The sequence below is a fragment of the Hibiscus syriacus genome, unplaced genomic scaffold (assembly GCF_006381635.1).
Source record: "Hibiscus syriacus cultivar Baekdansim isolate YM2019G1 unplaced genomic scaffold, ASM638163v2 tig00110610_pilon, whole genome shotgun sequence".
NCBI lineage: Eukaryota > Viridiplantae > Streptophyta > Magnoliopsida > Malvales > Malvaceae > Hibiscus > Hibiscus syriacus.
The window spans coordinates 2,824,888-2,841,286 of record NW_024062800.1 but is presented as its reverse complement, the minus strand read 5'-3'; the positions used below and the strand labels follow the sequence as shown (position 1 = coordinate 2,841,286).

The window sequence follows — 16,399 nt, the reverse complement described above, 5'->3', positions numbered from 1 at the left end:
GCATGGTTCAACAGAAAGTTTTCGGGGGTAAATTAATTACAAAATCATTGTTCAATGACTTATTTGATGTTTTAGCTATAGTTTAGGATAAAAACTAAATATTAACAATTTACTTAACTTTGTCATTATTTTGTTACAAATCGATAATGTTAATAATTAATTTTTCACTTTTGAAACTTCGATGGAGAAAACAAAAATTTACTCAAACAATAGCTAGTATTGATATAGTTTACCAAAAAATGATTGGCATTTTGATAAGACTTAAATATAAAAAAAATGCCCAACGTATACATATTTTTTAGTTTAATGTTTAACGTTTATTTCGTTCCTGTTTGATGTCTAACACTTCATTCCGTAACTCAAATTAGGTCAGACCGTGATTGGCCATTATGTTTGACCATTAACCTATTAAAAATGTCACCCGACATATTTTTTAAAATAAAATATATAAATAATTCCCAAACTTTTAGCCTCCTCCTCCATCCCAAATCATTTCCAGGTCTCGGTATATTAAACACTGCGACGCTAAAATGATACTAAAAAGTCAATTCCTAGTAATCGAAACATGATAGTTTACACTTTTCAGAACCCATACTTGGTGAACAGAAATGTACAGCTAGATTTGCAGAGTATACCTAGCAAAGATAATGGACACTAAAACAAAAAAAGCTTTAGATAACATACATGGGGCTGCATTTCCATCCTCCCACTAAACAATGACTAAACTTGAATCCCCCATGCTTCAAGGTCTAATTACTTATCGAAATTGCTATTTCTATGGTGTAATTATGTGAAAAATCCTTCTGTCCAACACCACAAAAACCCAAGACTATCAGAAACAACTCTACTTGATAACAAGTTACAGAAAGATCAAATACAAAACTTTGAAGTAGACAAACCTGCAAATTATTCTCCCATAGCTTTTCGAGATTATGGTCGAAATACATAACAGACCAACCAGAAGTAACAACAACCAGAACCTGTTTCTGAGGTTGTCCGGACTTAAAAATTCAATCTATAACACCGGTGGCCATAGCCACAGGACGTCTACCACTCGCAACCCTGATCTTACAGAGAACTGAAAAAACCTTAATTTTGCCATCGTGAGTGGCGACAAGGATTTCTTTCTTTTCATCACTGTTTAGATCGGCGACGAGAGGAGGGGGAAGACGTTCAGCTTCGTATTTGACCGGATATTCGTCGGATAAATGATACCACGCTTCTCTAAACGAAAAATCTACCTCATGTTATAAAAACAAAGAAAGAAGCAAAATCACGACATGATATTTAACACTAGAGAAGAAGAAGAAAGAGGAGGAGGAGGTTAATGGGGTGATTAAAACGCAAGTGTCCTAAAAGTTTAGGTACTATTTTTATATTTTACCTTAAAGATATTTTTAATAGGTTAACCTCTAAACTTAACATCTGGTTACGACTTAACCCAATTTAAGTTACAAAATAAAACATTAAACTAAAACCAATTAAACATTAAATTGAAAAAAAAGGCATTCGTTGTACATCTTTTTATATATTTAATCCTTTTAATAACGATGGCTTAAAGTTTTGAAATTTGAAATTCAAAAAATTCATCCAACACAAAATTCCGAAACTGAAACCCTCCCTCAAATCGTTGTCCCATCCATCCAAAAATTGGCGGAATTTCCGCTAAATAATTTCCCTTTTTTTCAAACAAGAAAATTATCAACTTCCTATAAATCCCAAAACCCTACGCTTCAATACACCGCGCCTGCCTGCAACACCAAGTTTGGGTTTTGATTAAATATTAAAGCTTCATTGAAGTTTCGTGAAGAGAAGAGGCCATTGTTGAGAGTCAAAGTGCCTCTTAGCATTCTGGGTTTGCCGTTCCAATCAGGCATCGCTGCCGGCGAATCCAAGGAGCACACTTTAAATCTTTCCACTTTCTTCGAATCTGGGCCGTCCGTCAAGTTCGCTTACCGTCCTAATGACACCTGGAACCCTTTCTCTCTTATCGTCAAGACCGGGACTGGGCCCTTCGGTTCTCCCGTTTCCAGCTCATTGCTTATGAGCGCTGAGTTCAATCTCCTTGCCCGTGGAAACCCTAGCTTTATTCTTCACTTCAAGCCTCAGTTTGGGGATTTTTCAATCAAGAAGTCGCAGTCTTCTGTTTTCGGTAAAGTCTTGAAACCGAAGAACGGCGTCGTTTTGGAAGAGTCGATTGAGGTGGTTGATTCGCCCGTCGTTAATGGTGGCTACACCGGATTCTTCGCGGAGAAGAAGCAATTAGCGACGTTGAAATCGGGAGATATCGCGGGGATTCTGTCCGGCATTGAGTTGACAGCGAGCACGGCGGTACCGTTGAAGGGAAAAACAATGGTGAAATTCCGATGGGGAATGAGGATTCCATCGGAGATGAAGAGCGGAGTCGGTGAATTGGGTTATCCCACGGCTGGGATTTCGGTTAGGAAAGTTCCGTTTTTGATGATGGATAAGATTGGGATTGAACACGTGGAAGGCGTTGATTCGAAGCTGGCTACATCCACAGCCAACAAGACGGATCCTAACAGAAGTGTTAAGATGGAAGACTCTGGGTTTATGGTGAAGATGCAGTTGAGAGCATTGGAAGCTGACAATAAGTCACTGAAGAGAGCTGTGGATGATCTGAGACGAGAAGTCAAGGGCGAGGATTTGAATTGTGGGAAATACAGAGAGACTGAAAGAAATGGGGAAACGGAGAGAAGAATGATGGAGAAGAAATCCATGGAAGGGGATGGGAATGAGGACCCGAACAAGGGACTCAAAGGAGCTACTGCTTGAAAATTACAAGTAAGCGTTTGGTTTGGTTTTGATCTGTTATTGTAATTATTGCATTTGTGTTTGGATTAGTAACTAAACTATAGCAAGTAGAATAAAAAAAGTTGTCTGTGTGAGATGTGTGTTGTCAGTGTGAATGATTGAAATGTAAATTCCTGAAATTGTTTTTGATTCTTCAGAATTCAGTAGAATGTAGTATAAGACTGAGAACACTAGTGTTTGCATAAGAGTTTTAGAGAATTAGGGCTAACAGATCTTTTAGTCTTTTGTTGTCCAAAACAATAAAAAATTTATTTACCATTCAATCAATTTTGTAACTTTATGTAATTCCTCCTTGCACTTCACACCAGCGTTGTTTGACATCAAAATCCTCTGCGAAACACACCCAAAAGTCCAATTCAAAATGCATATTTAATCTTTCATCATTAAACACCAATTGAGCAAGGGCGGTTTTCCCAATATCTCCGGTTCCAACTATGTTGATACCAATGGTTTCTACATGGGTACTTTAAACCAGATAGAACGGGATGAATCCTAAAACTGAATGATGAGGAAAATGTGGAATTAAGAATAGGAGTCATTCTAATCGCCCATCTAAAGGTGGCCCTAATCTCATGGCATATTAGAACGGAACATTGTGGCTTAGACTTCACGCTAAACGTTGAATTTTCAAAATATTTTTCAGAAATTATCTTTAAAGCGAAGATTTTAACAAGATAAAATATACAACATGAATTACACTTAGAATTCCTTTTCGGAATTGCCACCGTGAAAACTACAAAACTTTTGGGTTTCCCCTGCAAGGGCTACCTTACTGGACTCATCTCAAGTAGCTTCTCCGCTTGGTCCGGGAACAATGTTATAAACAAATAAGCACCTGTGCCGTTCATGAGACTATTAAATTAAAACAACAAAAGAAAGTGGAAGATATGAGTCACAATTACTTGGACAAAAGTTTCCTGGCTATTGAATACTTACAGATGAGTACGGTTCCGAGCACGGCCGAAATCTTGCCTTGAATTGTCACCAAACCAGCTTTGCCAGCATCTTGCAACTCTGCTTTACCTATGGAATCGAATGTGCCTGTAAAAACAATAACTATTTCAAGCTGTTGTCCTTGCATACAATCCACAAGCAGGGCCTTTACAAAAGCATGCAGTTGATGTTTAACCTGGTTTTACAGTTTGAAGCCCAGATGTAATACACGCTATATTCTGGAAACCGGCTTGCTCCAATTTATTGGAGGCAGCAGCAGACCTTGACGTCGAAAAAGAAGAATTCCATCAATGGCTTCATCATTAAGGCCGAGATGAAGATAAGGGAATAAGCTCAGACCATTAATCAGTCGAGCATATTCAGTGCAGTAATCGGATCTAGAAAGATCACATTCAGAGGTAAAGTAATAAATTTGCTAACGCATCGAACTTTATCTACTATAACAAATTGTAAGTTCTTCCATACTAACAAGTTCCACGTTATGAATCTGTAATGTTTGGCATAAAAATGATAAGATGATTGATATTATCAGCTCTGAGGAAACATCAAATTAAGCATATAATAAGCTGTTCTGTTGTATTTTGGCCTAAAGAGTCCCAGAAACTTTATAATGTCACTTCTGCTATGATCAATTAAATGAAATACATTAGTCGAATGTCCAAATAGGGTGAAAACTAACCTCAGCCCCTCTTGGCATACAAGTAGCAATTTACTTTCGGGCGAAAACTGACTTTTCACAGATTGTACAAATTCAGGGTTGGGTTTTGTAAATGGCAATCCAAAGAATAAACCTGAGAAATTATTGTGCAGAGTCCTCTTTATTATTGTGCCTGCACAAACAAAACAAATCAAAATGAGTTCAGTCCCTCTACACAGCTATGTACTACTTAGCCGAAAACTTGAGCTGGATTTAGAAGGAATAATGATAGAAGGTCTCACCAGGATCATTGTCTTTGTTTTCAATGAAAAGAGGAACATGATAGCAGGATTTGATATGAGCTCGGTCGAACTGAGATTTATCGCGGACATCAACAACTGTATAACCCTCAACTGCTACAAGTTTTTTTGCTTCTTCAGCATTTACAAAATTCACCTCTGCTCTAATGCTTAGATTTCTTCTCCGTATAGGTGTGCCTGAGATGGTTCTTCCATGGCGGGTCTTTAATTCCAACCAGGTTCTCCTGGAATTGTTGAGAAAAAAAAATCATTTCAATTCATTACTTTCTTTTTAAAAATTTCAGTTTCTACATTTAAAACTACAAAATTCCAACAAAAATGTGCATGCATATTGCAAATTCAACAGCATTGACCAAACTATAGAACTTCATGGTCTTTGTTGTTGTCCATTTTCTCATGAATCCCATGGAGGGTTTCAAACAAAATTTACAGAAAAAATGGAAGATTCTGTAGAATGCATGTAACACTCCAATTCCACATCTGGTTCTATATATATATAAAAACTTAAAATGCACAATTTTAGAGCTCAGGAAATAGCTTTCTAAGTATATTCCTCAGGAAACTTTCCGAACTCAAAACAAAGCACTAAAGCTCAATATAACAAAAGCACCCTATACATAGCACTAAAGCTTAATATAACAATATTTCAGCATTCTGATTTTCTCAGAAACCAAACGCCAAACCCAGATATTAGCTTTCGAAATTAACCAATTTAAACTTATAACTTTCTTCAGGTCTTCACGAATCTGAACAGAAAAGTTTAAAACTTCAAAGAGATGGGCTAGACAGTGACCTTTACCTTGTAGAAGAGAGTGATAAATAACAGGGAGTAAAATTTCCAGCCATTGAAGAATTGAAAGAGCTATCTACTAGCTTCTGTTGCAGCAGTTCCTCTCTCTCTCTCTCTCTCCCCCCCCCCCCTTTTCTCTTTGCAGAGTGGTTAGCTGGAGAGCTTAGAATTGAGGATAGCCACAAGATTAGCCGAAGAAATTTTATAGGGGCAATGAGTTTATGCCACGTGTACTTCAAATCGGATATGCTATTATTTCTCGAGTCTTCGTTTTAGTTATGATTCTTTATGAATGCAATTTATTTATTCAAACATGACTAAACCAAACATGATTAAAATTGTATGGTCACTCTTATTTATTTTTTACAGGAACTCAAAATTTTAATAAATAAATATCTAAAAGTCGATAAAATGAAAAATCACATCTTACTTAGTAAAAATGAACATATTACATCTTAATGAAATAATACGAAAGTGATCATTGATTAAATATTATAATTTTTGAATTAAGCGAGAAAAATTGTATAAAACTTTGATCAATCCTATAATTTATCTTTATAAAAAAGAAAAAAAATATTTTTTTAAAAAAAAATTGAATTTTCATAGGTATTATACAATAATTTAGGAGTGTATGGTTCAAATTTAATAAAAAAATAGACTTAAAAGGAGGAAGAATTGAAAAAAAATAAAGAAAATAAGGACTAAATTGTAAAACAATCAAATTATGTTTCTCAAAATTTTGAATTGATAAAACCTGAGCTCGAATTGAACTCAAAATCTGAAATTAAAATTCAAGTTGACCCAAATGACTTGAAATTAAAATTCTAGTGGTTCCTCACTTCACTTGACCGTCAACCCAAACTGGCGGATAGTTTGCTTTTCTAGGTTTTGCGATTGTATTGGTGTCAAATTTCAACAATCTCACCAATACAATCCCAACTTCATATCCCATCTTGCAAGTAATCAAGTATTCAGATTGACGGGAAACTCTGAAATTCAAAGAGAAACGGCGGCTGCTCATTTGTCCAGACACAAACAAAAACTATCACAACAGCATTAATCAAGCATCCTGGAATCAATAGGTTCGGAAATTGTCATCTATACCATGGTTTTGATAAATAACAACGCATTTTTATTCAAATCAACATCCCTCTTTCTAAAAGTGAAACGGCCAAAAAGGGAAACCGAGTCCGAGGATATGACTATATCTTCAAAAACAAAGACGTCCAGTTCATCAAACAGGATCGATTATCTCAAACTTAGTTGGAAATGCTTTCCCTACAATGAAGTGCAAGATTTATGACTCAACAGGTCTTTTCTTGGTGGTGTATGGGTAATACTCCTTGCCTGTGTCCAGTCTTGTAGTCTGACCTCCAGCATCAATCACTGCAGATGTAAATGCCAGTGCCGATCCAGCAGAAATAGCCGTTGAGATGCTTCTCCCTGCAAATGGGACACCATGTAAATACATTTGTTGAACGTTACATGTGATAAAAACTAACATGGTTTAACCTAGATCCAGAAACTGAGTCCAAACTCAATAACCCACATAAGACATTGATAGTTCATTTCACTCACCTTAAAAGCACAAAAACATATGGATTTCCACTATCCAAACCGATGCTTGTACGCATCCCTCTAACTCAAAAGACAAAAAACTCAGACCCCTTCACCTACTCTTCACTCAAGCATTTTATGACAATGTATTTCAGCTCAAAATAGTGAAGTCTTACTACACTGTACAAACAGTTTATGATACAGAAGTAAAAGACAGCAACAAAGAAACTATAGTAATGCATGTGAAAAACCTCCAAAATGAAAGGAAATTAGGAGAAATCAGAAAGTAATGACTTTTGATTTTCACACGAGGCGGAACTCCAACCACTTCAGGTGAGTAAACATATTTAAGGAATATCAACAAAAACAAAAAGAATTCAAAGCAATATTGGATTATATAACCTTATCACCATTCTTTATAAGGTGGAGCAGATCCTAAGAAACATCACAAGCTTTGAAATCATGAAGAGGTAAAGTTTTCTAATAGAATCACCTCCATGTTACTGAAGCACAAAAATTAATATATGATCTGAACTCAGTTTACCAGGCACATTCAGAGGTCTGAGGTAAAAAAATTCAGTAACTCATAAATTTTTAGTTAAGCTAATATTTTAGATAAAACATACAAGCTATGCCAATTATCACCATATATTGCTGTAAAAAATAATAAACTCAGATAGCAGGTCCTTAGATGCACAGAATAATTATCCCTCCGAATAAAATTTATACCTTTGAAACCGAGAATGGAAGCCCCAGCAACAAAACCACCAACAGCCCCATTGACAAAGTCTCTCTTCATCCTATAATTCTGCAACAGCTGCTCAACACCAATATAGACTCCCCCAATTGCAGCAAATGTCATTCCATAATTTCCCATCATCTTTAGTGTTCTTACAAGCCCTGGTATGGCAACACTTCTCTCAACACGAGGCACATCATACCATGTAGCAACAACAGTCCCCCAGATAGTTCCAGCAACAAAACCAGTAGTTGCACCCTTGATTGTTTTCATTGTTGGAGTGTCATCATCCTCTAAATACCTAAGCTCTGAAGGGTCTACAGCCATCTTACTGAATAACAACCAATATCATAAAATAAATAATTAAATAACAAAGACACGTATATATACAAAATCATATATGTAAAGGGAAAGTAAATGACCAAATTAAAATAAATTTGGAGAGAATTTGGGATGAGGTTAGGCTACATAAAGGAAGGTAGTTTTCTCCATGCATAATTCCCATCCCACTCGCAGAGATTCAAGCTAGAGAATCTCAGACTTCTAGGTTTAATTGTCAAATTTTAACGTTCGGTATCCTTACCGGGACAGAGCAACGGAAAACACATCATCTAAAGCAAATTAGAATACAAAATGGGCCATCAATAATACCGGAAAACAAAATAAATTCAATGCACGAAATCAACACAATCAGGTCATATGTTCATAAGAATATATAGAAAAACCCTTACAACTTGGACAAAACACATCAGTGATTTTTCAATTTAATTTAAAAAAAAGGAATTTCCAGAAGAAACTGAAACTATTGCTCAGGTGCGAACCAACAATGCCCAAGTACCAAATAAAAAAAAGGTAACAATAATTTTCTTAATAAGAAAAATAATTTTTAAAATGATAACTTAATTATCGCTTAAATCCCAACACAATATATAACCGCGCATACTAAAAGAAAAGGAAAAAGGAAACAAAGGAATTAGAATGAAAAGAGAACCCTAGATTCTGAAGCTGATTTAAATACATATTCCAATAAATTGGAAACAATAACCTAAAGGAATAAATAGAGCTAATTCAGAAAAGAAAACAAAGAGAAAATTACCTTGTTGATGAAATTGGAAAAGAAGAGAGAGCGTGAGAGAGTTTAGCTCAATTGCTTCCGATAAATTCATTTCCTCCATTGTGATGCACTATTAAACCTGTTACCGGCCAGCCCACCTCGAATAAGGCCTTTTTACCTAAATAATGCTATCTAAAACATTATTTATCTAATTTCCCCTCAAAGTCAATTAACTATCAAAATTACACTTTTTTTTACTAGGTTTTTTTAATATGCACATGATGAGAGTAAATTGTTTATATGATATGCCTATTGTATTATATTAATTTATATTAAATTTGATATATTTTAATAAATAAAATATTTATAAATTAAAAAAAATAAAATATTATAAATTTTAGTTTGAAGATAATTAAAATGTATTACAAACTTAATAATCTTGAGTAAAAATTAAAACATTTAGATAATTATAAAATTTAGTTCAAAAGATTAATTAAATTTAATTTATGTTTACATTAAATGAGAAGATTTCATGGTGTGCTATATTCTAAAAGGTGGTCGTGAATCAGTTTAGTTTGGAAGTAGAATGAGATTAGGCTTTTGATTTTATGGTAGTTGTGATTGATTTTTTTGTTGCTGTGATTATCGATTTTATTAAAATATGTTTAATAGATAAAGTAATATTTAATGTACAAATTTAAATTACATACAATTTTATTTTGATCAATTTTAAATTCTATATCATTGATTTTTAATTTAAGAGAATGTTTAAATTTTATAAAAATTTCAATTCAATATATAAACTAAAATTTTAAAACTGGATATTATTAGATTTTTAATTTAAACAATAAGATTAAATTTTATAAAATGTTTCATATCAGTATTTTAAAAAATAGGCATATTATTAAAACTAATCCTGATGTTTATTAAATACTTATTTTAATCCTTATTACCTTTAGTATTTTAATCCCGATATTTTATTTTAGGGAAAAGAGATCCATTTACGGATGAAAATTGTTAGTCAACACACGATTAATGCTATAAAATAAAGGTTTTTTTTATCCAAAATAAAATATTGAAGGCTAAAATACTACATAAAAAAAGAATAAGGGTCAAAATAACTATTCTATCCAATGTTAGGAGCTTTTCCACTCTATAATACAATATTAAGAGTTAAAATGTTTTAAAATATTAAGAGTTAAAATGTTTTGAAAAGAAAATATCATTGATAGGTTTGTGGACCTTGTGGAGCTCATAATTGAAGTCGTAGGGTCGAGTGGGAGTTTAATTGGGTTGGAATCAGGCCAAAAAGGTTATAAAAAGGGTATTTTTAAATTGAGGTTAAATGAGGAAGGACTAAATATGTAATTATCCCTTTAGATATTTTAAAAGGCAAGTCTTTCATTTTTGGATGATGATGTATGCGAGCAAGAAATTAAAAAAATGTGAGTATTTCATTTATGAATGATGATGTAAATGTGATCATTTCATTTGTGGATGATGATGTATTCAGACAAGAAATTAGAAAAAATGTGAGTATTTTATTTATGGAGAAAAAGGTGAATCTTTCATTTATGAATGATGTTGTATGTAGGCAAGAAATTAAAAAAATATGAGCCTCTCATTTTCTTCACCTTTCTTGTCATCTTCTCATTTCTAAAGACTCTCTCTTCCTCCATTATGGTTTTGAGCAAATGTGAAAGCTTGATATAATCACATCCTTCTATCAATTTTGCTAAGTGAGAGAAGTGAGAGAAAGTTCTAAGGTTAAGGGAAAAGAGAAGGTAGTGCTTGGTTAAGATTGAGGTTGATTCTCTAGCATTTAGTAGTAAGGTAACACACTTCTAACATCTCTATACCACTTGTAGATTAACATGTGTATTGTTGTTGCTTGTATCTGTGTATGAAGCATTTGGGGTGCATTTGGGTTATAATATAAAAATGGGTGTTTGATGAAATCCATGCATAAAGCAAAAACCTTTTATGATCCTTTGAACCCACATAAGCTTTAAATAACGTTTGAGGATATTGGGAAGATCTTAGAAGAGATTTGAAGTGTTACACTCGTGAGAAACTGGGTAATCCATGCTTAGGGTATCAGTACTATAGGAACAATACTTGTGTTATTCGTCTGTTAGGATGAAAATAAAAGGGTTTTGTATAGAAGTATCGATACCTGGTTCTTGGGGTATCGATATTGTTCATAGGGTATCGATACTCGGGGTTCAGTGTCGATACTATGAAAACTTTACAAATTCTAGTATACCTAAATTGTACTGATACTCGGGACAATATTGATACTACAGTGAGGCAAGTACGGATACTATGTGGCAGAGTATTGGTACTGACATGATAATAATGGTTGTAAACCCTATTTCCTCAAGTGATTCAGATAATGGTTAGAATCAAAGAGAAACAATAATAAAAGCTTGCATGTGAGAACATTAACAATTGTTTGATAAGATCTTAATGAGGTAAGATTCCATAAGACTTATACCTTGTTTGATACTCGGGAAACAACGATGACACCCTAGTTACTTTGTATGACGATTGTCTGGTAGAGTAAAAGATTATCCTGATATATCCAATCTAGTGCATGTGTACTTATAACGCTAGTTGAATGCTGTGCTGGCACTATGTGACCCATTCATGTTTCGAGTACTCTAGAAGAGTGGACTAACCTTACAAGGTGTCAATGCTATATGACTTAGACCTAGCCTAGGGTACTTGTGAGATGTTGATGCTATGTGACTCAGATCTCGTTTAAGGTACCTTTAGTGAGCAAATAGAGGTGTTAGTTTCGTGATGCTATTGTGACCCTGAACTACACCATGGTGCTTGCTTTTGTTGTTGTGGGTTAAATGTACTCTTATATTCATAACTATAACTGTAGCATGCCCATTTATTGGATGCATATAGAATAGTTATGTTATTTGTGTGGCATTGAGATTGTGAGCTCAATGTTCAAAATATGTTTATGTGCACAGTTAATATATTGAGCCGTTCGAGGAATACCGTCCCAATAGAATTTTCAGCATTCCTCATAGGGTATTGTTTGTTTGCTTGTAGTGGGTACATGCATTCAAATAATCCTAATTGTTGTATTCGAGTTTGTAAACTCTGAGATTTTATTGTTTTGATTTAAACTATGTGTCATGGAATTCTGGTTTATAAAAGTATTTTATGACTATTATTAATACTTTTCATAAATATATGATGTTTTTAATGAAAAAAATGGTTAACCACTTTGGTGTTTTTTTGTGACATTTGAATCCTCTAGACTCCGGATCGGGTCGGATAGGGTGTTACAAGAATGAAAACTAAAATGACCATTTTAATATATATTGAGGTCTAATTTTGATATTATGCCGAAAAAATTATAATACAAATCTATTTTAGAAAATAGAAATTAACTTTTTAAATTTTCTTATTATTTAAACAAAATATCATTTTTTTATAACATTTCCGACTAATATCGCTCTGTAATGTGTTATACAAAATAGTATCCAAAGTCCTGGCACTATGTTTGAAGAATCTCATGCCTCATTGTATTTCCCCTAATCGATGAGCGTTTGTTTCGGGTCCCCAGATATTCAATAATGTGTTGTTTGCCCACGAGTTGTTTCACTTCTTTCAGCCTACTCCGTCGAGTGCCTCTCGAGGTTTGGTAGTCAAGTCGGATATGGAGAAAGCCTATGATCATGTTGAATGAATAATCTTTCGACCAATAATGCTACGTTTGGGTTTTGCTCCGAGTTGGGTGGAATTGATTATGTTCTATGCCTCCAAGGTTTCTTACCCAATCCGGGTCACTGGTTCACTCTCTGATCGTTTTAGTCTGGAAAAAGGTTTACAGCAGGGAGACACACTAACATTTCCTCTTCCTGTTCTATGTACAAGGGTTGTCTTCATTGCTATATTTCAAACAGTGCCAGCAGCGCCTTTGTGGTCTCCGAATCTGTCGTACTACTCATTCAATTTCGCATTTATTCTATAGCAACGATAGTATCCTATCTATCCGACCTTCATAACTTGATGCTTACCACCATAGGTATTTTCTCCGTTAATATGTATTAGTGTCTGGGCAAAATATCAACTTGTCCAAATCCAGTTTGTATTTTAGTCCCCCACATGCCTTGACTTGGGACAACACATTATTGGCGATGTCTCCATTGGTATTCGTATCCTTACCGTCTCCATTGCTCCGGTTGTTGACGATGTCTTCATCTGGGGTGGCCATTCGTCGGGTGTGTATTCGACAAGGTCGGGATATCATTATCTTATGAGACGTCCCAGGTTGCCACCATGGTTTTATACGTTGTTTGTGTTGGGACTGTCGGCGCACCCCATAGCGCAACAGAAACAAAACTCGACGGTCTCACCAGCGATTCAAGTACGTAAAACTGAAATCTGGAGGAAAGAATGTGAATACTTACAATGGGTTCCTTGAAAAACAACAAAGACGACAACGAGAAATGGTGATCACGAACGATTCGAATCATAAGCCTCCACGAAAACATGTCTCGGCCTCTACTTAGTTCACCCGATCGAGAGCAAAACTTTTCTTTTCCAAAAATCGGTTTTGAGTAAAACGGCTGAAGTAAAACGGCTGCTAGACCTTACTTCCTTTAAATATATCAATTACCCTAACATCTTAGGGTTTTTAAAGTTATTTCGAATTAATAAATAAAACATTATTTAATTAATTCAAATTAAATATACATTAAAGACTTATAATCTGAATTATAATCTTTAATGTTTATTTAAAAACTTATTTAATTATTCTGAATTATATATCAATTAAAAGAGTTGTAATCTAAATTACATTCTTTTAATGCTTACTTACTATATTCGGGATAATTAAAATCATATGTATATCAAATATACATATTTTAAATCTAGATATATTTTAGTAACATACAACAAATTTTAAATCTTTGCTCATTCAATCCTAGGGTGTGACCCTGTAGGTTATTGTAACGTTAGTAGTAATCATTAGAATAATTCTATTATTACATACAATGAGTGACATCTAGCAATATATCATTGTCACCTAAGTTACAAGAAATTATGATTCGACATATCATCTTCGTGATTAACTCTGTTATGTTTTACATCCTTTTGTCCTTTATATCTAGAATAGGCACAAGTCTTAGAATAGTCACACTTGTATAGCCCATCTATTGTTTCTTGATATCTAGAGTAGACTATAATTAACGAATAATTTGTGATATCACATATCAACTTATTCGAGCATGACCATGAATTTCTAGTCTTACTCAATCAAGTGGCCTGTGATATATTTCCTATTATGTAGGAAGGACAAATCCTATCTTAACTATATATACCCCACTACATATATCGAGATATATTCAATAACAATCTTTATAGTACAACCAGTTACGGAGCATTTTTAACTGTATCAAAACATACAACAATATATGTTGGGATGACATTGGTCTCAAGTTTGAGGATCATACATATAGTCATCACCATGAGTAATGTTATAACCATTACATAATAATCCAAGACATATGCTCATGATGGGTGAATCCAATACATTGTTCTCTAACAATATAATCATGTATCAATTCTGACATCTCTATGTCAATGAAAACTCCTTGTCATCAATCAATAACATGTTAGTATTAAGCGTATTATTATTGTCCATGCCCATAATGATACTTGACTATGGATATTTTAATAATGTTATTATATGAACTTTATTATCTTTCAGTTTATGTTAAACACATACACATAACTGAAAATAATAATGGTAATGCCTTTATTCAATAAAATCGGTAAATAAATGTATTATTACAATCATCATATGATTGGTCTTTGGGCATACTCTAACAATCTCCCACTAGTACTAAGACCAGTCACTCACATATCTAATACCGAGTGACTCAATGTAACGATCATGTCTCTGCTGTGTAAGAGGCTTCGTAAAGGGATCAACAATGTTGTCATCTATGTGTACTCTGCATATTTCCACATCTCCTCGATCTATTATCTCTCAAATAAGATGAAAGCGCCTAAGAATATGTTTGGATCGTTGATGAGATATGGGTTCCTTTGCTTGTGCAATGGCTCCATTATTGTCACAATGGAGTTCTACAACATCTGATATGCTGGGAACAACCCCTAATTCCAACATAAACTTCTTGATCCAAATAGCCTCTTCTGCAGCTTCACTGGCTGCAATGTATTTAGCCTCTGTTGTAAAATCAGCTACTGTGTCTTGCTTTGAACTTTTCCAGTTCACAGCACCTCCATTAAGACAAAACACAAAACCCGATTGTGATTGTGAGTCATCCTTGTTAGTTTGGAAGCTGGCATCAGTATAACCTTTTACACTAAGCTCTTCTTCCATTCCATAGGCAAGAAATTTATCCTTAGTTCTTCTTAAGTACTTAAGGATATTTTTAACCGCAACCAGTGATTTTCACTAGGTTTGCTTGATACCGACTCGTCATGCTTAAAGCATACGATACATCTGGTTGATTACAAATCATGGCATACATGATAGAACCAATAGCTGAAGCATATGGAATCTTATTCATCTGTTCTCTTTCTTGTGGAGTTGAAGGACACATTTCCTTCGAAAGAGAAATGCCATGTCTCATAGGAAAAATCCTTTCTTGGATTCTTACATACTGAACCTTTTCAGTACTTTGTCTATATATATACTTTGACTTAGACGTAGAAGTCGTCTTGATCTATCTCTATAGATCTTAACTCCTAAGATATACGTTGCCTCACCCAAATCTGTCATAGAAAAACAACTACCTAACCAAGTCTTAACATACTGTAAAGTAGGTATATCATTTCCTATGATGAGTATGTCATCTACATACAAGATTAGGAAATAAACAATGCTCCCACTAGCCTTCTTATAAACACAAGGCTCATCTTCATTTCTGATAAAACCAAACTCTTTGATTGCATCATTGAAAAGAAGATTCCAGCTTCGAGAAGCTTACTTTTGTCCATAAATAGACCTCTGTAGCTTACAAACCTTTCCAACATTTACTGGAATGACAAAACCTTCTGATTGTGTCATATACACATCCTCTTTAAGTTTTTCATTAAGGAAAGTGGTTTTGATGTCCATTTTCTAGATTTCATAATCATGGAATACAACTATTGCAAGCAAGATCCGAATGGACTTAAACATAGTTACAGGGGAGAACGTTTCATCATAGTCTACACCATGAACTTGTCAAAAACCTTTAGCGACTAATCGCCCCTTGTATGTTTGTACATTACCATCCATGTCGGTTTTCTTCTTGAAAACCCATTTACACCCTATAGGTTTGACCCCTTCAAGTGGTTCAACCAAAGTCCATACTTGGTTTACTGACATGAAATCCATCTCAGATTTCATGGCTTCAAGCCATTTCTTAGAGTCTGGGCTAGACACTACCTCTTGATAAGTCATGGGCTCATCTTGATCCATAAGAAGAACATCTTCATGTGCAGTAGCGAGAAATCTAAATCTCTCAGGTGC

General features: G+C 34.4%; 3 protein-coding genes across 3 annotated transcripts; 1 reads left to right on the top strand and 2 right to left on the bottom strand.

Annotated features, from left to right (window-relative positions):
* Positions 1-1,782: 1,782 nt before the first annotated feature.
* On the top strand, positions 1,783-2,943 carry LOC120135625 (the record flags this gene model as incomplete). Its single annotated transcript, XM_039151873.1, has 1 exon — positions 1,783-2,943. A coding segment is annotated over one exon (1,014 nt), but the record flags the coding sequence as incomplete, so codon positions are not given.
* A 197-nt stretch (positions 2,944-3,140) lies between these two features.
* Positions 3,141-5,688, bottom strand: LOC120135512 (rhodanese-like domain-containing protein 9, chloroplastic). The gene is made up of 7 exons (XM_039151790.1): positions 5,546-5,688; positions 4,729-4,970; positions 4,469-4,619; positions 3,965-4,050; positions 3,772-3,876; positions 3,604-3,670; positions 3,141-3,165 (listed from the first exon to the last, which is right to left on the bottom strand). Exons 1-7 carry the CDS (start codon positions 5,590-5,592, stop codon positions 3,156-3,158), a joined length of 708 nt encoding a protein of 235 aa, XP_039007721.1. The 5' UTR covers positions 5,593-5,688; the 3' UTR covers positions 3,141-3,155.
* An 896-nt stretch (positions 5,689-6,584) lies between these two features.
* On the bottom strand, positions 6,585-9,016 carry LOC120135725 (outer envelope pore protein 16-3, chloroplastic/mitochondrial-like). Its single transcript, XM_039151948.1, has 3 exons — positions 8,929-9,016; positions 7,823-8,163; positions 6,585-6,979 (listed from the first exon to the last, which is right to left on the bottom strand). Exons 2-3 carry the CDS (start codon positions 8,157-8,159, stop codon positions 6,834-6,836), a joined length of 483 nt encoding a protein of 160 aa, XP_039007879.1. The 5' UTR covers positions 8,160-8,163; positions 8,929-9,016; the 3' UTR covers positions 6,585-6,833.
* Positions 9,017-16,399: the final 7,383 nt, after the last annotated feature.

Bases quoted from the DNA above. Each gene is read 5' to 3' on its own strand.
- LOC120135725 (XM_039151948.1), bottom strand. From the start codon at position 8,159: ATGGCTGTAGACCCTTCAGAGCTTAGGTATTTAGAGGATGATGACACT. The intron at 6,980-7,822 runs GTATAAATTTTA...TCCCATTTGCAG, and splicing joins TTCCATTCTCGGTTTCAAAG to GGAGAAGCATCTCAACGGCT.
- LOC120135512 (XM_039151790.1), bottom strand. From the start codon at position 5,592: ATGGCTGGAAATTTTACTCCCTGTTATTTATCACTCTCTTCTACAAG. The intron at 4,051-4,468 runs GTTAGTTTTCAC...TTCGACGTCAAG, and splicing joins GTATGCCAAGAGGGGCTGAG to GTCTGCTGCTGCCTCCAATA. The intron at 3,671-3,771 runs GTAAGTATTCAA...TGAACGGCACAG, and splicing joins GCTCGGAACCGTACTCATCT to GTGCTTATTTGTTTATAACA.